Source organism: Aythya fuligula, unplaced genomic scaffold (assembly GCF_009819795.1).
Source record: "Aythya fuligula isolate bAytFul2 unplaced genomic scaffold, bAytFul2.pri scaffold_100_arrow_ctg1, whole genome shotgun sequence".
NCBI classification, from domain to species: Eukaryota; Metazoa; Chordata; class Aves; order Anseriformes; family Anatidae; genus Aythya; species Aythya fuligula.
Genome location: NW_022473957.1, coordinates 1 through 22,640, shown reverse-complemented (window position 1 = coordinate 22,640; position 22,640 = coordinate 1). Strand labels below are relative to the sequence as shown.

At 61.3% G+C, this 22,640-nt stretch overlaps 1 protein-coding gene across 1 annotated transcript; it reads right to left on the bottom strand.

The window, feature by feature from the left end:
* Window positions 1-10,456: 10,456 nt before the first annotated feature.
* On the bottom strand, window positions 10,457-22,594 carry LOC116501486 (voltage-dependent L-type calcium channel subunit alpha-1F-like; the record flags this gene model as incomplete). The annotated part of the gene is made up of 26 exons (XM_032207075.1): window positions 10,457-10,699; window positions 11,690-11,932; window positions 12,032-12,144; window positions 12,267-12,422; window positions 13,490-13,622; window positions 13,718-13,831; window positions 13,924-14,042; window positions 14,147-14,248; window positions 14,363-14,465; window positions 14,552-14,648; window positions 14,749-14,876; window positions 15,406-15,565; window positions 16,249-16,340; window positions 16,451-16,516; window positions 16,617-16,745; window positions 16,850-16,870; window positions 17,035-17,118; window positions 17,229-17,339; window positions 18,615-18,773; window positions 18,869-19,070; window positions 19,683-19,829; window positions 21,189-21,241; window positions 21,389-21,496; window positions 22,151-22,238; window positions 22,318-22,424; window positions 22,535-22,594. Coding segments are annotated over 26 exons (3,138 nt in total), but the record flags the coding sequence as incomplete, so codon positions are not given.
* Window positions 22,595-22,640: the final 46 nt, after the last annotated feature.

The following is a 22,640-nucleotide window of genomic DNA, read 5'->3' as shown; positions in this document are numbered from 1 at the left end:
CAAGGAAGGCGAGCAGAAGGAGAAGGAGGGCATGCTGCGCCTGCGCCACGCCAACTCCCAAAAACCCGCGCCGCCCGCGCCCGGCCCCGGACCCCCTTCTTGCGTCTGCGGCCAACCCCCGACCCTCGGCATGCTCCAGTGCCAGCTCTGCCGGGACTGGTTTCACGCCTCCTGCGTGGTTTGGCCCCGTTTGGGCTCCCAAAAACCCTCGGCCCCGTGGTGGGAGTGGGACGCCAAATTTTTGTGCCCGCTCTGCCAACGCTCGCGCCGGCCCCGGTTGGAAACCATCCTGGCTTTGCTGGTGGCCCTCCAAAAATTACCGGTGAGGTTGCCCGAGGGAGAAGCCCTCCAGTGCTTGACCGAGCGGGCTATCACTTGGCAGGACCGTGCTCGCCAGCTCCTGGCCTCCCCCGAGCTGGCGGCCCCCCTGGAGCGTTTGGGGGCCCTGCGGCACCACCGGCTGCACGGCGACGGCGCCGGGGCGCTGAGGGAGGCCAGCCGCAACGAGCAGCCCAAGGTGGGTGGGTTTTAGGGGGAAAAAAGGGGGGTTTTGGGGTGGTTTGGGTGGGTTTCGGGGCGGGTTGGGGGCTGGTGGGGGCATGGTGGGGTCCTTTGGGGCGGCTGGGGGGGGTTTTGGGGTGGCTGGAGGGGGTTTTGGGGCGGCTGGAGGGGGTTTTGGGGCGGCTGGGGGGGGGTTTGGGTGGCTGGAGGGGCTTTTGGGGTGGCAGAGGGATGCTTTTAGGGGCAGTGGGGGACCCTTTGGGGCGTCTGGGGGGGCTTTTGGGGCGGCTGGAGGGGCTTTTGGGGCGGCTGGGGGGGCTTTTGAGGCGGCTTGGGGGGGTTTGGGGGCGCCTGGGGGGGGGTTGGGTCGCCTGGGGGGGCTTTTGGGGCGGCTGGAGGGGCTTTTGGGGCGCCTAGGGGAGGTTTTGGGGTAGCTGGAGGGGCTTTTGGGGCGGCTGGGGGGGCTTTTGGGGCGGCTGGGGGGGCTTTTGGGGCGGCTGGGGGAGCTTTTGGGGTGGCTGGGGGGGCTTTTGGGGTGGCTGGGGGGGGTTTGGGGCGCCTGGGGGGGCTTTTGGGGCGCCTGGGGGGGCTTTTGGGGCGGCTGGGGGGGTTTGGGGCGGCTGGAGGGGCTTTTGGGGCGGCTGGGGGGGCTTTTGGGGCGGCTGGAGGGTCTTTTGGGGCGGCTGGGGGGCTTTTGGGGCGGCTGGGGGGGCTTTTGGGGCGGCTGGAGGGGGGTTTGGGCGGCTGGGGGGGCTTTTGGGGCGGCTGGGGGGGCTTTTGGGGCGGCTGGGGGGTCTTTTGGGGCGGCTGGAGGGTCTTTTGGGGCGGCTGGGGGGGCTTTTGGGGCGGCTGGAGGGTCTTTTGGGGCGGCTGGGGGGGCTTTTGGGGCGGCTGGAGGGGGGGTTTGGGGCGGCTGGGGGGGCTTTTGGGGTGGCTGGGGGGGGTTTTGGGGAGGTGTGGAGGTGGTTTTGGGGTGACGGGCTTTTAGGGGCAGTAGGGCACCTTTGGGGTGCCTGGGGGGGCTTTTGGGGGCAGCCAGATGAGCTTTTGGGGTGGCAGAGGGATGCTTTTGGGGTGGGGGGCTTTTGGGGGCAGTGGGGGACCCTTTGGGGTGGTGGGGAGGGGTTTTTGGGGCAGCTTTGGGGCCGGTTGTGGGGTTTTGGGGCCGGCTGCGGGGTTTTGGGGCCGGCTGCGGGGTTTTGGGGCCGGCTGCGGGGTTTTTGGGGTGCACAACACCCCTCTCCCTGACACTTTTTGTCCCCCCCCCAAGGTCTCGGTGGAGAACGGTGACGCCCCCAGCCCGGAGAAGAACGGCCCGCTGCCCTCGGGTGAGTGGGGGGACGTTTGGGGGGGGCTGTAGGGGATCCCGGGGGACCTGTGGGATCCCAAAGGATCCCGTGGAAGCCCCGTGAGGCCCGGGACCCCCCCATATCACCCCCGTTCCCTTCCCTAACTGGTGGCCCCAACGTCCTCGTGGTGGCCCCATATCCTCGTGTCCCCCCCCCTTCGTGACACGGTGTCCTCGGGGTGGCCCCCCACGTCCTTGGGGTGGCCCCAAAACATCCCCGGGGTGGCCCCCAAGTCCTCGTGGTGACCCCCAACGCTTTTGGGGTGGCCCCCGTGTCCTGATTGTGGTCCCCAGTGTTCTTGGGGTGGCCCCCACGTTCTCATGGTGGCCCCCAATGTCCTTGGGGTGTCCCCAATGTCCTCAGGATGATCCCCAACATTCTTGGGGTGTCCCCCATGTCCTAATTGTGGCCCCAAAGCGTCCTTGGGTGTCCCCAATGTCCTCGGGGTAGCCCCAAACATTCCCGTGGTGGTCCCTAATGTCCTCGTGGTGGCCCCAATGTCCTTGGGGTGGCCCCAAACATTCCTGTGGTGGTCCCTAACGTTCTCGGGGTGGCCCCTAGGGTTCTTGGGGTGTCCCCCATGTCCTAATTGTGGCCCCAAACGTCCTTGGGGTAGCCCCAAACATTCCTTTGGTGGTCCCAAACGTCCTCGTGGTGGCCCATAACCTTCTTGGGGTATCTCCCATGTCCTAATTGTGGTCCCCAATGTCCTCATGGTGGCCCCCATGTTCTCAGGGTGGCCCCAAATGTCCTCGGGGTAGCCCCAAACATTCCTGTGGTGGTCCCTAACGTCCTCGTGGTGGCCCCAAACATTCCTGTGGCTGTCCCTAATGTTCTTGGGGTGGCCCCAGGATTCTCGGGGCGTCCCCTACATTCTCGGGGTGCCCCCCATGTCCTAATTGTGGTCCCCAATGTTCTCAGGGTGTCCCCAAATGTCCTCGGGGTAGCCCCAAACATTCCTGTGGTGGTCCCTAACGTTCTCGGGGTGGCCCCAAACATTCCTGGGGTTGTCCCTAATGTTCTTGGGGTGGCCCCAGGATTCTCAGGGTGTCCCCTACATTCTCGGGGCGTCCCCTATATTCTCGGGGTGCCCCCCATGTCCTAATTGTGGTCCCCAATGTCCTCGGGGTAGCCCCAAACATTCCTGTGGTGGTCCCAAACGTCCTCGTGGTGGCCCATAACCTTCTCGGGGTGGCCCCCAGGATTCTCAGGGTATCACCTACATTCTCGGGGTGGTCCCCAATGTTCTTGGGGTGGTCCCCAAACATTCCTGTGGTGGCCCCAATGTTCTTGGGGTGTCCCCAACGTCCTTGGGATAGCCCCAAACATTCCTGTGGTGGTCCCTAACGTTCTCGGGGTGGCCCCTAGGGTTCTTGGGGTGTCCCCCATGTCCTAATTGTGGCCCCAAACGCCCTTGGGGTAGCCCCAAACATTCCTGTGGTGGTCCCAAACGTCCTCGTGGTGGCCCATAACCTTCTTGGGGTATCTCCCATGTCCTAATTGTGGTCCCCAATGTCCTCATGGTGGCCCCCATGTTCTCAGGGTATCCCCAAATGTCCTCGGGGTAGCCCCAAACATTCCTGTGGTGGTCCCTAACATCCTCGTGGTGGCCCCAAACATTCCTGTGGTTGTCCCTAATGTTCTCGGGGTGGTCCCCAAACGTCCTTGGGGTAGCCCCAAACATTCCTGTGGTGGCCCACAACCTTCTCAGGGTATCCCCTACATTCTCGGGGCATCCCCTATATTCTCGGGGTAGCCCCAAACATTCCTGTGGTGGTCCCAAACGTCCTCGGGGTGGCCCCCAGGGTTCTCAGGGTGGCCCCAGGATTCTTGGGGTGTCCCCTACATTCTCGGGGCGTCCCCTACATTCTCGGGACGCCCCCCCACCTGCTGCCGTGTCCCCCCCCGCAGAGCTGGAGGCGTTGAGCGCGGTGCTGCCCCGGCTGCAGGGCCCGGTGCTGGAGCTGGCCGAGGGCGCGCGGCGGCCGCTGGAGGAGCTGATGATGGAGGGCGACCTCCTGGAGGTGACCCTGGACGAGGCCCAGAGCATCTGGCGCCTGCTGCAGGCCGCCCGCCCGCCCCCCCTCGGCCTCTTCCGCCTCCTCCTCGAGGTACGGCAACCCCAAAATCCCCCCCGGGTACCCCAAAACTCCCCCAGATGCCCCAAGTCCTCAATAACCCAAAATCATCCTGGAAACCCCAAAAGCCCAACCCCCCTCGGCCTCTTCCACCTCCTCCTCGAGGTACGGCAACCCCAAAATCCCCCCCGGGTACCCCAAAACACCTCCAGGCACCCCAAGTCCTCAGTAACCCCAAATCATCCCAGAAACCCCAAAAGCCCGCCTCCTCCTCGAGGTATGGGAACCCCAAAACCCCAAATCACCCCAGAAACCCCAAAAGCCCACCCCCCCTTGGCATCCTCCTCGAGGTACGGCAACCCCAAAATCCCCCCTGGGTACCCCAAAACACCTCCAGGCACCCCAAGCCCTCAGTAACCCCAAATCATCCCAGAAACCCCAAAAGCCCGCTCCCCCTTGGCCTCCTCCTCGAGGTACGAGAACCCCAAAATCCCCCCAAGCCCCCAATAACCCCAAATCACCCCAGAAACCCCAAAAGCCTGCCTCCTCCTTGAGGTATGGGAACCCCAAAATCCCCCCCAGACCCCCCAAGCCCTCAATAACCCAAAATCACCCCAGAAACCCTAAAAGCCCGCCTCCTCCTCAAGGTATGGGAACCCCAAAACTCCTCCAGGCACACCAAGCCCTCAATAACCCCAAATCACCCCAGAAACCCCAAATCCCGCCCCCCCTCGGCCTCTTCCACCTCCTCCTCGAGGTACGGCAACCCCAAAATCCCCCCTGGGTACCCCAAAACTCCCCCAGATGCCTCAAGTCCTCAATAACCCCAAATCACCCCAGAAACCCCAAAAGCCCGCCTCCTTCTCGAGGTACAGGAACCCCAAAACTCTCCCAGACACCCCAAAACTCCTCCAGGCACCCCAAGCCCTCAATAACCTCAAATCACCCCAGAAACCCCAAAAGCCCGCCTCCTTCTCGAGGTACGGCAACCCCAAAACCCCTCCAGACACCCCAAGCCCTCAATAACCCCAAATCACCCCAATAACCCCAAATCACCCCAGAAACCCTAAAAGCCCGCCTCCTCCTCGAGGTACGGGAACCCCAAAATCCCCCCCAGATGCCCCAAAACACCTCCAGGCACCCCAAGCCCTCAATAACCCCAAATCGCCCCAGAAACCCCAAAAGCCCGCTCCCCCTTGGCCTCCTCCTCGAGGTATGGGAACCCCAAAACCCCAAATCACCCCAGAAACCCCAAATCCCGCCCCCCCTCGGCCTCTTCCACCTCCTCCTCGAGGTACGGCAACCCCAAAATCCCCCCCGGGTACCCCAAAACTCCCCCAGATGCCCCAAGTCCTCAATAACCCAAAATCACCCCAGAAACCCTAAAAGCCCGCCTCCTCCTCAAGGTATGGGAACCCCAAAACTCCTCCAGGCACACCAAGCCCTCAATAACCCCAAATCACCCCAGAAACCCCAAATCACGCCCCCCCTCGGCCTCTTCGGCCTCCTCCTCGAGGTACGGCAACCCCAAAATCCCCCCCGGGTACCCCAAAACTCCCCCAGATGCCCCAAGTCCTCAATAACCCCAAATCACCCCAGAAACCCTAAAAGCCCGCCTCTTCCTCGAGGTATGGGAACCCCAAAACCCCAAATCACCCCAGGAACCCCAAAAGCCCGCTCCCCCTTGGCCTCCTCCTTGAGGTATGGGAACCCCAAAATCCCCCCCGGGTACCCCAAAACTCCCCCAGACGCCCCAAGCCCTCAATAACCCCAAATCACCCCAGAAACCCCAAAAGCCCGCCTCCTCCTCAAAGTACGGGAACCCCAAAAATCTCCCCCAGACACCCCAAAACACCTCCAGGCACCCCAAGCCCCCAATAACCCGAAATCACCCCAGAAACCCCAAAAGCTCGCTCCCCCTCGGCCTCCTCCTCGAGGTATGGGAACCCCAAAACCCCAAATCACCCCAGAAACCCCAAAAGCCCGCCTTGAGGTACGGGAACCCCAAAATCCCCCCCGGGTACCCCAAAACTCCTCCAGACCCCAAACCCCTCAGCGACCCCAAATCCCATTCCTTACCCCCCCCCTTCCTCAAAATGACCCCAAAACCCCTTGGCGACCCCAAAACCATCCCTTATTCCCCCCCCCCCTCCACTTTGAGACCCCAAATCCCCCCCCCCCCCGTAAATCTTTACGGGGGGGCCCAAATTAACCCTATTATTTCCCCTATTATCCCCCCCCCTCCATTTAGGGACCCCAAACCCCCCCTTTCCCCCCCCCTCCATTTAGAGACCCCAAATCCCCCCCCACACCCCTAAATCTTTATTGGGGGGGGCCCCAAATTAACCCTATTATTTCCCCTATTATGCCCCCCCCCCCATTTAGAGACCCTAATTCTTTAATGGGGGGGGGGGGGGCCACAAATTAACCCTATTATTTCCCCCCCCCCCCCCATTTAGGGACCCCAAATCCCCCCCTTATCCCCCCCCCCTTCCATTTAGAGACCCCAAATCCCCCCCCACACCCCTAAATCTTTCCGGGGGGGGGCCCCAAATTAACCCTATTATTATTTCCCCCCCCCCCAGCTGGAGCAGGCGGAGCGGCGGGGGGCACGGGGTCGGGGTCGGGACCCCGAAAAACGCCGCAAGCGCCGGGGGGGGGAGCGGGGCGATGCCCCCCCCCTGGCCAAGGAGGAGCTGGAGCCAAAGAGGAGCAGGGGGCCAGAGGGGGGGGGGGGGGGCCCCCCCCCCCCCCCGGGACAGCCCCCCCCCCGGCCCCCACGCCACGGGGGGGGTGAGTGACCCCATTATTTATTTTTTGGGGGGGGGGGTGTGTAATTAATTAGGTTAATTAATTGGGGGGGGTCCTAGGGGGCTATGGGGTGAGTGGGGAGGGGGATCAAAATATTTTTTTGGGGGGGGGGGCGGTGTAATTAATTAATTGGGGGGTTAATTAATTGGGGGGGGGTCCTAGGGGGCTATGGGGGGGACTGGGGGGGGGGACCCTAATATTCAGGGGGGGCCCTAATATCCGGGGGGGGCACTGGGATTAAATGGGGGGGGTCCTGGGGGGATTTATGGGGGGGGGGGGGGCAGTGTAATTAATTAATTGGGGGGTTAATTAATTGGGGGGGGTCCTAGGGGGCTATGGGGGGACTGGGGGGGGGGATCAAAATATTTTTTGGGGGGGGGGACCCCTTATTTTTTTTTGGGGGGGTGTAATTAATTAATTGGGGGGTTAATTAATTGGGGGGGCTCTTAGGGGGTTATGGGGGGACTGGGGGGGGGCCCTAATATCCGGGGGGGGCAGGGTAATTAATTAATTGGGGGGTTAATTAATTGGGGGGGGGTCCTAGGGGGCTATGGGGGGACTGGGGGGGGGACCCTAATATCCGGGGGGGGCCCTAATATCCGGGGGGGGCACTGGGATTAAATGGGGGGGGTCCTGGGGGGATTTATGGGGGGGGGGGGGGGCAGTGTAATTAATTAATTGGGTTAATTAATTGGGGGGGGTCCTAGGGGGCTATGGGGGGACTGGGGGGGGGATCAAAATATTTTTTTGGGGGGGGCACCTCTTATTTTTTTTGGGGGGGGGTGTAATTACTTAATTGGGGGGTTAATTAATTGGGGGGGGTCTTAGGGGGTTATGGGGGGACTGGGGGGGGCCCTAATAGCCGGGGGGGGGGCACTGGGATTAAATGGGGGGGGTCCTGGGGGGATTTGTGGGGAAGGGGACCAAAATATTTTGGGGGGGGGACCAAAATATTTTTGGGGGGTCCTTAAAGGGTTTTGGGGTATGGGGGGGGTCCTTAAAGGGTTTTGGGGTGTGGGGGGGGGTCCTTAGGGGATTTTGGGGGGGATTTATTTGGGGGGGGGGGGAAGAGGAGACCCCCACTATCATGGAGGGGGGGTCAGGGGGATATCAGGGATGCCCCTTTCATTTGGGGGGGGTCATTAATGGGTTTTGAGGTATGGGGGGGGTCCTTAAAGGGTTTTGGGGTTGGGGGGGGGTCCTTAGGGGATTTTGGGGGGGATTTATTCGGGGGGGGAGAAGAGGAGACCCCCATTATAATGGGGGGGGGGGGCAAGGGGAATTTGGGGGTCATGGGGGGGTATCAGGGATGCCCCTTTCATTGGGGGGGGGGTCCTTAATGGGTTTTGGGGTATGGGGGGGGGTCCTTAAAGGGTTTTGGGGTATGGGGGGGGTCCTTAGGGGATTTTTGGGGAGATTTATTTGGGGGGGGGGAAGAGGAGGCCCCCACTATCATTGGGGGGGGGTCAGGGGGATATCAGGGATGCCCCTTTCATTGGGGGGGGGTCATTAATGGGTTTTGGGGTCTGGGGGGGTCCTTAGGGGATTTTGGGGGGGATTTATTTGGGGGGGGGGAAGAGGAGATCCCCACTATCATGGGGGCATATCAGGGATGCCCCTTTCATTGGGGGGGGGTCATTAATGGGTTTTGGGGTCTGGGGGGGTCCTTAGGGGATTTTGGGGGGGATTTATTTGGGGGGGGGGGAAGAGGAGACCCCCACTATCATTGGGGGGGGGGTCCTTAAAGGGTTTTGGGGTATGGGGGGGGTCCTTAAAGGGTTTTGGGGTTTGGTGGGGGGGTCCTTAGGGGATTTTTGGGGTGTATTTGTGGGGGGGGGCCACACTACATGAGTGTGCCCCCCCCCCCCCGGCCTCGTGACGCGGAGCCCCCACCTCGGATGGATGCGCCTGAAGGCAGTGGCGGAGGGGGGGGGGGGGGGGACACACACCAGGAGGCCGTGCCCCCCCCCACCCCAAAAAAAAAACCACAAAAACACAAAAACAAACCCCATTGTGCCCCCCCCACACCCGGAGCGCCCCCCCCCCGCCCCGCGCTGTAATTATTTGAGTTGATTTCTTTTGTATTGTTCCTGGGGGGGGGGGGGGGGACATAAAAAAAGGGGGCCCGGGACCCCCCCCCCCTCCCTCTAAGCTCCGGGGGGGGGGGCACAACCAGCACAGCAGGGCCCAGGACCCCCCCCTTAACCCCCCCCCCCCCTCGCGCCGGGTTTTTTATAGGAATTGGGGGATTTGGGGGGGGGGTTTGGTGAGGGGGGGGGGGATAAGAGGTAGGGGGGCGGCTTCGGGCCCCCCCCCGCCCCCTCGCCGACACTACCGGTCTCGGGCTCTTTGTAGCGGGGGGGGGGGCCGGGGGGCCTTATTTTATTGTATTATGATTTTTTTTTATTATTATTAAACTTTGGAGGCTAAAAAACGAGGCTGGTTTTGGGGCGGGGGGGGGGGGGTCGGGAGGAGAGGGGGCTGCGCACGTCCTCACCTCACGGCGGCTGGGTTGAAATGAGCAGTGCGCATGCGCGGAGGGCGCCGGGGCGCAGGAGCTTCCCCCATTGGGCGCAGCTCCTGCCAATTAGCGCCGCCTCCGCCAATGGGCGTGCGGGGAGGGGGCGGGGCGAGGGGCAGGTGGCGGCGGCGGCGCGAGGCGGCTTCGTGTGGGGAAAAGCGTCGTTTCTGAGGTAAAACTCTCTTTTTTGAGGCAAAATCTCCTCTCCCGAGGTTAAAAAGCCCCTTTCCGAGGTTTAAAAAACGTTTTCTGAGGTAGAGCAGCCCTTTTCTGAGGTAAACCTTCCCTTTTTTTGAGGTTAACCCCTCCCTGAGGCGCCCCGCCGCCATTTCCTGAGGTAAAACTCTCAGTTTCTGAGGTAAACCCTTCGGTTCTTGAGGTAAAAATTCGCCCCGTGAGGTAAAATGACTTTTTTTTTTGAGGTTAACACCTCCCCGACCCCTCATTCTGGGGCTAACCACCCTTTTTGGGGTAGCATCCCTCATTTTCTGAGGTAAAACTTTTCTTTAATGAGACGAAACAACAACTGAGGTTAAAAAAACACTTTTTTTTCGTGTAAAACTACATTTTCTGAGGTAAAACCGCCTCACTTTTAAGATAAAACCCATTTTTTTCTCTGCGATAACCCCCCCGTTCTCTAGTTTAAAAAAATCTGAGGTAAAACCCTTGTGGTATTTTGTTTGTTTGTTTGTTTTGTTTGTTTTTTGTTTGGTTTTTTGTTTTTTTTTTTTTTTTTTTTTTTTTTTTTGTTTTTTTTTTGTTTGTTTTTGTTTTTTTTTTTATTTTTTTTAAGTTAAAACACCTCTTTCCTATAACTTCTTAAATCTATAGAAATACCCCTTTATGAGGTACCCTTTTTTTTTTTTGCCATGCCCCCCACTCCTTTACCCCCCCCTTTTCTTAACCAACCCTTATTTTCCTCATACCCCACCCTTTCCCAGATACCCCCTTATTATTTTTACAACCCCATTACCTTTTGCCATACCCCCCTGTTTCTTCAGATTCCCCCCCATTTACGACCTCCCCCCTTTTTCACCACACCCCCCCCATTTTTTAATTGACCTCACCTTTTCCATACCCCCCTCTTTCCACGATACCCCCCAATTTTTGAACCAACCCTCAATTTTACCACACCCCCACCCTCTCCACTCCCTCCTTAACCCCTTCCCAACACCTTAGGGCCCCCCCCTGTAAATTTAGGGCCCCCCCACGCAAGCCATCTCGTCGGCCAGCTCCTCCTCGGCGGGGGGCCGCAGCGGTTCCTCGTCGCTGTAGACGGGGCCGGGCGGCGTGGGGCGGCGGCGGCGCGTCAGGAGGTCGGCGGCGGCGCTCTCCATCTCGTCCATCGTCAGCTCGCAGGCGTCGGCAATCTCCCGCTTGGCCACCGCCACGAATTTGGGGTCGCGGGCGAACAAGCCCAGCCCCTCCGAGATGAGTACCTAGGGTTATGATGTGTTTTTTTTTTGTTTTTAGGGGGGTTCCCTGTTGAATTCCTCGTTGAATTCCTCTCCGCGGCAGGATTTAATGAGGGATTCCTTGTTGAATTCCTCGTTAAATTCCTGTCCGTGGCAATTCTTAACAAGGAATTGTTAATTTTAACGTTGAATTTGTTTGAATTGAATTTGAATTTGAAATTAAAATTGTTAAATTTTAACGTTGAATTACCGAATTCCTCTCCACGGCAGGATTTAATGAGGAATTCGTCATTAAATTCCTTGTTGAATTCCTCTTCATGGCAGGATTTAACGAGGAATTCCTCGTTGAATTTCTCTCCACAGTAGGATTTAATGAGGAATTCCTTGTTGAATTCCTCTCCATGACAGATATTAATGAGGAATTCCTCCTTGAATTCCTCTCCACGGCAGGATTTAATGAGGAATTCCTCGTTAAATTCCTCTCCATGGTAGGATTTAACGAGGAATTCCTCCTCAAATTCCTCTCCATGGCAGGATTTAACAAGGAATTCCTCCTTATATTCCTGTCCACAGCAGGATTTAACGAGAAATTCCTTGTTAAATTCCTCTCCATGGCAGGATTTAATGAGGAATTTCTCGTTGAATTCCTCTCCACGGCAGGATTTAATGAAGAATTCCTCATTAAATTCCTCTCCATGGCAGGATTTAATGAGGAATTCCTCATTGAATTTCTCATTAACTTCTTATCCACAGCAGGATTTAATGAGGAATTCCTCTCCATGGCAGGATTTAATGAGGAATTTCTCATTAAATTCCTCTTCACGGCAGGATTTAACGAGGAATTCCTCGTTGAATTCCTCTCCACAGCAGGATTTAACGAGGAATTCCGTGTTGAATTCCTCATTAAATTCCCGTCCACGGCAGGATTTAATGAGCAATTCCTCGTTAAATTCCTCTCCGTGCCAGGATTTAACGAGGCGGGGGGGGGACGCGAGGAGGAGGGGGGAAACTCACGGCCTCCACGAGGCTGTCGGCGGAGCCGCGGCCCAGCGGCAAGCGGAGGGGGCCCTGGGGGGGGCCGCGTTCCCCTAAAATCCAGCGGGAGAGGGGGGGGAGGCTGCCCCCGGCCCCCCCCGCTGCGCCCCCCCCTTCCACCAGGATGAGGGGGGCGTAGAGGACGTGGCCGCGGGGGGGGGCAGCAGCGGCCCAGGCGTGCGACGAGCCCCCCGTGCGCCAGGTTTCGGAGCTGCCGTAGCCCTGTGGGGGGGGGGACAAACGGTATTTAAGGGCGGGGGGGGCACACATGGAGGTGACACGCGTGTCACACGCGTGTCACACGTGTGTCACACGCGGTACCTGCGGCCTGGGGGGGCCGGGGGGGCCCGAGGGGTTGTAGGTGCCGGGGATGGGCTCGTCCTCGCAGCTCCCCTGGCGCCGCAGGCACTGGATGGTGAAGGAGGGCTTGCGGCCTTGGGGGGGGGGGGTTAATGAGTACCCCCCCCTTTCCCCCAAGCCCCCCCTTTCCCCAAAGACCCCCCCCGTGTGTATTTCAAAATGGGGGGGGCGCTCCCCAAAAGCCCAGCCCCCTTACCTGCGGGGGTGGGGGGCAGGAGCCGGCGCCTCTTGAGCTGCTGCCCCTCCAGCGGCGCCCCGTTGTGCAGGGCGAAGTGGCGGGGGGGGCAGCGGCAGCGAGCCCCCCCTCGAAGCCCCCCCAGCCCAGTGGGGGGTGGCCGAGGGTCCCAGCCGCCTGGGGAGGGGGACGAGAAGGCGTTAAGGGGGTGGCGGGGGGGTTATAGGACCCCTTACCCCCCCCCCATACCTGTCCCCAGCCCAGCGGGGGGCCGGGTCCTCGCTGTCGTCCTCCCCCTGCTCCTCCCCGTCCTCGGGGGGCGCCGGCTCCTCCTGCCCCCCAGCAGTGGGGTGGGGGCCGGCGCCCCCGTCCGAGCGCCGCCTGCACGTGGGGGGGGGTTGTGGGGTGTGGGATTTGGGGTTTGGCCCCGCTTTCCCCGCTCCTCCAGCCCCATGGGTGTGGCACGGTGCCCCCAGTGTCCCATACCTGCCCCTAAGGGTGCTCCCTCACCCATTAGGGTGCCCTCCGCCCCTTTAGGGTGCTCCCAACCCCTTCAGGGTGCCCCCCCCCACAATTCGAGGTTGCCCCCCTACCCTTTTGGGTGTTCCCAATTCTTTAGGGTGCCTCCACACCCCTTTGGGGTGCTCTCCCACCCCTTAGGGTGCTCACCCCACACCACTCTGGGTTTCCCCCATACCTCTTTAGGGTGCCCTCCACCTCTTTAGGGTGCCCTCCACCCCTTTAGGGTGCTCCCAACCCTTTAGGGTGCCCCCCCTACCCTTTAGGGTACTCCCAACCCCTTTAGGGTGCCCCCCTACCCTTTAGGGTGCCCCCCTACCCTTTAGGGTGCTCCCAACCCCTTTAGGGTGCCCCCATACCCTTTAGGGTGCTCCCAACCCCTTTAGGTTGCCCCCCCCTTCCCCTTTAGGGTACTCCCAACCCCTTAGGGTGCCCCCATACCCTTTAGGGTGCCCTCCACCCCCTTAGGGTGCTCCCAACCCTTTAGGGTGCCCCCCCCTCCCCTTTTAGGGTACTCCCAACCCCTTAGGGTGCCCCCATACCCTTTAGGGTGCTCCCAACCCTTTAGGGTGCCCCCCTGTGCCCTTTAGGGTACTCCCAACCCCTTAGTGTCCCTCCACCCCCCTTAGGGTGCCCCCATACCCTTTAGGGTGCTCCCAACCCCTTTAGGGTGCCCTCACCCCATTAACCCCCCCCCCCTTTTTTTAGGGTGCCCCCCTACCTGCCCCCATGGCGATGGCTGCCGGGGTGGGGCAGGGGCGCGGGGTCCTCCCCCTCGGTGTCTGTGGGGCCGGCGCCTTTTGGGGTCTCCTCCAGCCCGGGGGGGCTGGGGGCCGAGCCATAAAGGGTCTCAGGGGGCTGCGGGCAGATAGGGGGGGGTGGGCGTGGCCTGTGAGGGTGTGGTCAATGTGGGCGTGGCCTAATAGGGCGTGGCAAATAGGGGCGGGGCTTACGGCATAGGTCCGCTGCTCCTCCTCGGTGCCCGCGGGGCCCTCGTCCCCCTCCAGGTCGCAGCTCAGCGCCCGCCGCATTTCGGGGCCCAGCGCTTGGAGGGTCTGCAGCCCGGCCTGGGGAAGGGCAAAAATTAAAGGGGGTGGGGGGGGCACCACGGAGCCCCCACCCCATTATTTTTTGGGGTCTGGGGGGGTTCCCAACCCACCTGCAGCGCGCGCTCGTTGCTGGGGCCGAGCATCCCCCGCTCCTTGCGCCGGCGGAACTTGCGGAAATAATCCTGGATCAGGAAGGTGGCGTAGAACTTCCCCACTGTCACCTCCTCCTCTGAGGGGGGGGGACACACAGACACAGGGAGGGGGTCAAGGCCATCAGGGTGTCCCCCCCCCGACCCTAAAAGTGTCCCCAAATTCAGGGGGGGGGGCGCTCACCCTCCGGCGGGGGGATGACCTCGTCCAGCAGCTTGGGTTTGGTTCTCTTCCAAATCTTCTTGATGACGGCCCGCAGCTCCTTGTTGGCCACGTCCAGATTCCCTTTTTTTTTTGAGGGGGGGGACACGCAGGACAGCAGGGGATGGGAAGGGGGTGTCCCCACCTTCCTGTCACCCCCCCACCCCATTTTTTAATGTCGCCCCCCCCGCCCCAAACCTTCCGTCTTGATCTTGAGGGAGGTGCGGACGAGGGCGAAGAGCGTGGCGTTGAAGGTCACGGTGCCGTCCGAGTTGAGGGGCATGTTCATGGCCACCAGGCGCTGCGGGGGGGGGCAGAAAAGGGGTAAATGGGGTGGGGGGGAGCAGAGGTGACCCCCCCGGCCCCCCCCGCGGTGCCCCCAAGCACCTTGCAGGCCACGCGGTGCGGGCAGAGCTTCCCGAAACCCAGCGGGGGCTGGATCCGGCGCAGCAGCGTCACCACGTCCAGGTGCTTGATGCGACCCCTGTGGCCGTTTTGGGGGGGTGACAGTGACAATTGGGGGGTGACGGCGATGAGGGGGGGGGTGACAGTAATGGGGGGGGGTCGCGGTGACGGTGCCAGACCTGGCGGCGGGGTCGTACTCGGACCAGACCCGCTTGAACTCGTCGAGGTGGTGGGGGCCGAGGATGGACCAGTCGCGCGTCAGGTAGTCGAAGTTGTCCATGATGACGGCCACGAAGAGGTTGATGATCTGGGGAGGGGGGCTTGCCGTGGGGCTGGGGGGCTCGCTATGGGGCTGAGGGGATTGCTATGGGGCTGAGGAGCTCGCTGTGGTGCTGAGGGGCTCCCTATGGGGCTGAGGAGCTCGCTATGGGGCTGAGGAGCTCCCTATGGGGCTGAGGAGCTCGCTATGGGGCTGGGGGGCTCGCTATGGGGCTGAGGGGCTCGCTATGGGGCTGAGGAGCTCCCTATATTGCTGAGGAGCTCGCTATGGGGCTGAGGAGCTCACTATGGGGCTGAGGAGCTCGCTATGGGGCTGAGGGGCTCGCTGTGGGGCTGAGGAGCTCGCTGTGGGGCTGAGGGGCTCGCTATGGGGCTGAGGAGTTCACTATAGGCCTGGGGGGCTCGCTATGGGGCTGGTTACGGGGTTTCTCGTCGCGGCGTGCGATTCTTGCTATAGGGCTGGGGGATGTCACACCAGAGCTGCGTGGTGTTTCGGGGGGGGGCAGCGCCGCGCCGTGGGGCAGCACCGCGCCGTGGGGCAGCGCCGTGGGGCTCACCAGGAAGGCGCAGAGCATGAAGAAGCTGATGAAGTAGACGATGGCGAAGTTGCTGCCGCAGGTGAACTCCTCGCCGGGCCCCGCGTCCGATTCGGGGTCGCAGCGCTTGCCGGGCAGGCTGGCCAGCATGATCTCCTGCCACGCCTCCCCCGTGGCGCACCTGCACCCCACGCACCCCTCCGGCACCTATAGGGCCCCTCCGGACCCCCCCCCCAAAACCCCTACCCCATCAAAACGGCCCTATAGGTGGTCTGGGGTGAGCCACAGACCCCACAGGGAGGTGGTGGAGACCCTAAAGGACTCCAGGAGCTGTAGTAACCCTCAGGGACTCGTGGACCCCATAGGAGCCCCTTGTACCCCATAGGAAACCCACAGGGACACACAGACCCCATAGGGACCTTGTAGGACTCCCCACAGAGCCCCGTGGACCTTATAAGGATTTTATAGGGACCCTATAAAGACTCTTAGTGACCCTACAGCAGTCCCCAGACACCATTAGGACCCTTTAGGCCCCATGCAGCGACCCCCAGACCTCACAGAGTCTCTGTAGGAACCGTGCAGTGACCCCCAAACCCTATAGAGATGCTGTATGGCCACTACAGGGACCCCCCAGACCCTATAGGAACACGGCAGTAACCCCCAAAAGCCATAGGAACCCCCCCATACCCCACAGGGACCCTTCCCACACCCCTGCCGGGCCACTTAAACACCACAGGGATCCTATAGGAACCGTGCGGCACCCCCCAGCCACTACAGGGACCCCAAAAGTCCCTGTGCACCCTGTAGGGCACCCTATAGGGGACCCTATAGGGGACCCTATAGGGGACCCCATAAGGGACCCACCTGAAGAGCAGCAGCACGGCCTGGGGGAAGGTCTGGAAGTTGTTGTTGCGGTTGATCTGGGTCCCGTCCTGCAGCGCCACCTTCCCGAAAGTCTTGGGGACAAGAAGGGGGGGGGGACGTGGTGACACTGGGGGGGTCCCTGAGGACCCCCCCCCAAACCCTTGCACCCCCCTTGCACGCCCCCCTTGCACGCGCCCCTCACCTGCATGCCGATGACGGCGTAGATGAAGAAAATCATGGCGATGAGCAGGGCGACGTAGGGCAGCGCCTGCGGGGTAAAAAACAACACGGGGGGGGGCTCCTTGGCGTCCCGGGACCCCCCCCCAAAAAAAATTGCGTGTTTATCCCCCCCCCCCCGACCCCAAAACCTGGAAGGATTTGACGAAGGTCCAGAGCAGCGTGCGGATGCCCTCGCCCTTGGACAGCAGCTTCACCAGGCGCATGACGCGGAAGAGGCGGAAGAAGGTGATGGAGATGCGGGAGCTGTCCTCCGAGCTCTGCCAGGGGGGGGTTTTTTTTTTGGGGGGGGGGGCACCAGGGGGTGAGGAGACCCCCCCCAACTCCCTAAATCCCCCCCCCTCGCATTTGGGACGCCCCCTACCTCACCGACGTGCCCCCCGTTCTGTTGCAGGCACGCGCAGGGTGGAGACGGATGGAAATGGTGGACAGACGGACGGATGGATGGAGATGGACACCGGGGGGGGGGGTCCCAAAAACCAGGGACCCCCCCCCCAGAAGTTTTTTGGGACCCCCCCACCCCAAAAAGAAGAGGTGGGGGCGACTCACGTTGACCTCGGTGACCGCGATGTCCACCACGCTGCCCACCACGATGAGGGCGTCGAAGGTATTCCAAGCGTCGCAGAAATAGTGCTTTTTTTTTTGGGGGGGGAAGATAATTTTGGGGCGGGGGCACCCCAAAAACGACCCCCCCACACCGTGAGACCCCCCCCCAATTTGTGGGACCCCTCCCCTGAGCCTACCCGGGGCTTGAAGGCGATGATCTTGAGCAGCATCTCCACGGTGAAGAGCCCGGTGAACACCATGTTGAGCAGGTCCATCACGTAGTTGAACGGCTTCGACTGCTCGTAGTGCTGGGGGGGGGCACTTTAATTGCCCCCCCTGCAGCCCTAACTGCCCCCCTGCAGCCCTAACTGCCCCTCCTGCATCCCTAACTGCCCCCCCTGCAGCCCTAAACACCCCCCCAACCCCTAAATGCCCCTCCCAGCTCACTAAATGCACCCCCAGAACACCTCATTGACACCCCAGGGTGCTTTAACAACCCCCCGGGTTGCTTTAATTGCCCCCCCTGGGTGCTAATTGCCCCTGTAGGGTCCATAACTGCCCCCCCCGGGCCATTTAAAAGCCCCCCATGGTCCCTTTGTGCCCCCCAGGGGTGCTTTAATTGCCCCAGGAGCCTCAATTTCCCCCTGCCACGTCCCTTACAACCCCCCCAGTGACCTTTAACTGCCCCCAGTCTCCTTCTAGGGACCCCAACAGCCCCCCCACGGGTCTTTTAACTGCCCCCAGGGCCTTAATTGCCCACGTAATGTCTCTTAATTACCCCCAGGTCATTTAAAAGCCCCCCAGGGTCCCTAGCAGTGCATTAACTGCCCCCAGGGGTGCATTAACTGCCCATAGGGGTGCATTAACTGCCCCCAGGGGTTCAATAACTGCCCCCAGAGGTACAATAACTGCCCCCAGGGGTGCATTAACTGCCCCCAGAGATACAATAACTGCCCCTAGGGGTGCATTAACTGCCCCCAGAGGTAGAATAACTGCCCCCAGCAGTGCATTAACTGCCCCCAGGTGTTCATTAACTGCCCCCAGAAGTGCATTAATTGCCCATAGGGGTTCATTAACTGCCCTCAGGGGTGCATTAACTGCCCATAGGGGTACAATAACTGCCCCCAGAGGTACAATAACTGCCCCCAGCAGTGCATTAACTGCCCATAGGGGTTCATTAACTGCCCATAGGAGTGCATTAACTGCCCGTAGGGGTACAATAACTGCCCCCAGAGGTACAATAACTGCCCCCAGGGGTGCATTAACTGCCCCCAGGGGTACAATAACAGCCCCCAGAGGTACAAAACTGCCCCCAGGGGTGCATTAACTGCCCATAGGGGTACAATAACTGCCCCCAGAGGTACAAAACTGCCCCCAGGGGTGCATTAACTGCCCCCAGGGGTGCATTAACTGCCCCCAGAGCTGCATTAACTGCCCCGAAACATCTCTCAGTGACCCCCAACCCACTTAAAAGCCCCCCGAGCACTCCAACTCCCCCCTAACATACTTGAACCACCCCCGTACTCCCTTAACACCCCCCCGACGACCCCAAAACACCCCCCGGGGACCCCCCCATAACCAACCTGCACGGCCAGGGCGATGGTGTTGAGGAGGATGAGGACGAACATGATGTACTCGAAGGCGGTGGAGTTGACCATGGCCCAGACCCGGTACTGGCTGCGGTTTTTGGGGATGTAACGCCGCAGCGGCTGCGCCTTCAACGCGTACTCCACGCACTGCCTCTGCCAAAGACGGGGGGGGGGACAAGGACACAAAAACACACCCAATGACACCACGGGGGGGGTAGAAAGATTAAAGGGGGGGGGTCCTCACGCACCTGGTTCTTGTCCAGCTCGCAGTTGCGGTACTCGCTCTCGCCCTGGGCGCGGAAGGTGATGATGACGAAGCCGACGAAGATGTTCATCATGAAGAAGGCGATGACGATGATGTAGACGATGAAGAAGATGGAGATCTCCACCCGGTAGTTGTAGATGGGGCCCTGGTCCTCCGCGTTGGCGTCGATGGCCTTGTACAGCAGCCTTGGGGGGGGGGGGGGGGGAAAAAGGTTTTTTTTTTGGGGGGGCGGCAGGGCCCTATGGGTGCTGGGGTGTCAGCGCCCTATTGGGGGTGGGGTACATTGGGGTGTCGGCGCCCTAAAGGGGCACATTGGGGTGTCAGCACCCAATGGGGGGGGTTGCATCGGGGTGTCAGCACCCTAAAGACACAGGTTGGGGTGTCAGCACCATACTGGGGGGTTACATCGGGGTGTCAGCACCCTAAAGACCCAGGTTGGGGTGTCAGCACCCTATGGGGGGGGGACATTGGGGTGTCGGCACCCTAAAGACACAGGTTGGGGTGGCAGCACCCAATGGGGGGGGGGACATTGGGGTGTCGGCACCCTAAAGACACAGGGTGGGGTGTCAGCACCCTATGGGGTGGGGTACATTGGGGTGTCAGCACCCTAAAGACACAGGTTGGGGTGTCAGGACCCTACTGGGGGGGCACATTGGGGTGCCAAATACCAAGGGGATTGGGGTGTCAGCACCCTGGGGACAGGGATTGGGGTGTCAGCACCCTATGGGGGGGCACCCTGGGGTGTCAGCACCCTTTTGGGGTGCCAGCACCCTTCTGGGGGGGGGGGGGGGACTCACGCGGGCCACCCCTCGAAGGTGGAGACGGTGAAGAGCGCCATCATCCCCGCCAGCACGTTGTCGAAGTTGAAGTCGCTGTTGTGCCACAGGCGCTCCCGCACCGAGGGGTGCGACACGTCCCCGTCCTTGTACACCAGGAAGGTGCCCCTGCAAGGGGGGGGACACCGCGGGGTGGGGGGGACACCGCGGGGACGGGGGGGACACCGTGGGGACGGGGGGGACACTGTGGGGACAGGGGGGGCGTCCCCAGCCTCTCGTAGTGGGAACGAGCCCGGTGGATGTCGGAGGGGGGGTGCAGGGATCCGCGGGTGGGCACACGGCTCCGGTCGTGCAACGTGTGCATGCACTGGGGTGGTAACACTCAGCTCACACTCACACTCAGCTCACACTCACACTCAGCACTCACGCTCACACTCAGCTCACACTCAGCTCATGCTCACACTCACACTCAGTTCACACTCACACTCAGCTCACACTCAGCACTCACACTCAGCACTCAGCACATCCTCACACTCAGCACACACCCACACTCAGCACTCAGCACACACTCACACTCAGCACACGCTCACACTCAGCCCACACTCAGCACTCAGCACACGCTTACACTCAGCACACACACTCAGCTCACACTCAGCACTCACACTCAGCATGCACTCAAACTCAGCACACGCTCACACTCAGCACATGCTCACACTCAGCACACACACTCAGCATGCACTCACACTAAGCATGCACTCACACTCAGCTCACACTCAGCACATGCTCAGCACACGCTCACACTCAGCACTCACACTCAGCACACACTCAGCACGTGCTCACACTCAGCCTGTGCTCACACTCAGCACACACACTCAGCTCACACTCAGCACATGCTCACAGCCTACACTCACACTCAGCTCACATTCAGCACATGCTCAGCACACGCTCACACTCAGCACTCACACTCAGGATGCACTCGCACTCAGCACACACTCACTCAGCACATGCTCACAGCCTGCACTCACACTCAGTTCACACTCAGCACATGTTCAGCACACGCTCACACTCAGCACTCACACTCAGCACACACTCAGCACGCGCTCACACTCAGCATGTGCTCACACTCAGCACACACACTCAGCTCACACTCAGCACACACTCAGCACATGCTCACAGCCTACACTCACACTCAGCTCACATTCAGCACATGCTCAGCACACGCTCACACTCAGCACTCACACTCAGCCTGCACTCACACTCAGCTCACACTCAGCACTGACACTCAGCACACGCTCAGCACACGCTCACAGCCTGCACTCACACTCAGCTCATGCTCACACTCAGCCTGCACTCACACTCAGCACTCACACTCAGCTCACACTCAACACCTACTCCCTCCATGCTCACTGCATTCCCCCACTCCACTCCCACCCCATCGCACACTCACAGCCTGCATTCACACTCAGCCTCCACTCACACTCACACTCACACTCACACTCAGGGCCGTTGGGGGGGACCAGGACCCACTTGCACTCCCCGGGCGTGTGCTTGGCCTCGTCGGTGCAGCTGTAGAACTTGCCCTGGGGGAAATGGGGGTCAGAGGGGACTGGGAGGGGGTCCCCAGCCCCTCAGGGGGGTCCTGACCCCTTAGTGGGGGGGTCCCAGCCCCTCGGGGGGGGGTCCCGGCCCCTCTGGGGGGGTCGCAGCCTTTTTGGGGGGGTCCCCACCTTGAAGAGCTGCACCCCGATGCAGGCGAACATGAACTGCAGCAGCGTGGTGACGATCATGATGTTGCCGATGGTGCGGATGGCCACGAAGACGCACTGCACCACGTGCTGGGGGGGTGGGGACAGCCTGACGGGGGTGTTGGGGACATGGGGACAGCCTGACGGGGGTGTTGGGGACACCGGGGTGTTGGGGACAGCCTGACGGGGGTGTTGGGGACACGGGGACAGCCTGACAGGGGTGTTGGGGATAGCGGGGTGTTGGGGACAGTGTGACGGGGGTGTTGGGGACAGCGGGGTGTTGGGGACAGCCTGACGGGGGTGTTGGGGACAGCGGGGTGTTGGGGACAGCCTGACGGGGGTGTTGGGGACATGGAGACAGTGTGATGGGGGTGTTGGGGACAGCAGGGTGTTGGGGACAGCGTGACGGGGGTGTTGGGGACACGGGGACAGTGTGACGGGGGCGTTGGGGACACCGGGGTGTTGGGGACAGTGTGACGGGGGTGTTGGGGACACGGGGACAGTGTTATGGGGGTGTTGGGGACAGCAGGGTGTTGGGGACAGCCTGACACAGGTGTTGGGGACACCAGGACACGGGGACACCCCCGCTCCCAGTCCCACCAGCACGCCACCACTTCCCACCACCCCCAGCACACCCCCCCCACCGCCTGCTGGGGATCCCAGCGCTCCCAGTTGCCCCAGGAAGGGCGTGTTTCCCCCCTCCCAGTGCTTCCCAGTCCCTCCCAGTGCCTCCCAGTGCCATACCTTCAGCCCCTTGGCGCGGTTGATGGCTCGCAGGGGCCGCAGGACGCGCAGCACCCGCAGGATCTTCACCACCGAGATGGCGCTGGAGCTGCCCAGGGACACTGGTGTCCCCCGGGGGCGCTCCCAGTGCTCCCAGTGCCCCTCCCAGTTCCCCCCCCAGTGCTTACTGGATGCCAAAAGAGACCAGGGAGACGCCGACCACCAGCAGGTCGAGGAGGTTGAACCAGTTGCGGCAGAAGGAGCCTTTGTGCAGGAAGGCGCCGAAAGCGGTCATCTGAGGGGGGGGGGGGGGAGGCCGTGAGGACTGGGACCCCCCCCCCAAAAAAAAAAACACCCCCAAAAACCCCAGAATCCCCCCCAAAAATGACCCACCCCCCCCAGTACCTTGAGCAGGATCTCCACGGTGAAGATGGAGGTGAAGGCGTAGTCGAAATACCCCAGGATCTGTGGGGGGGGGGGGAGGGGGGGAAACGGGGTGACCCCCCCCCAG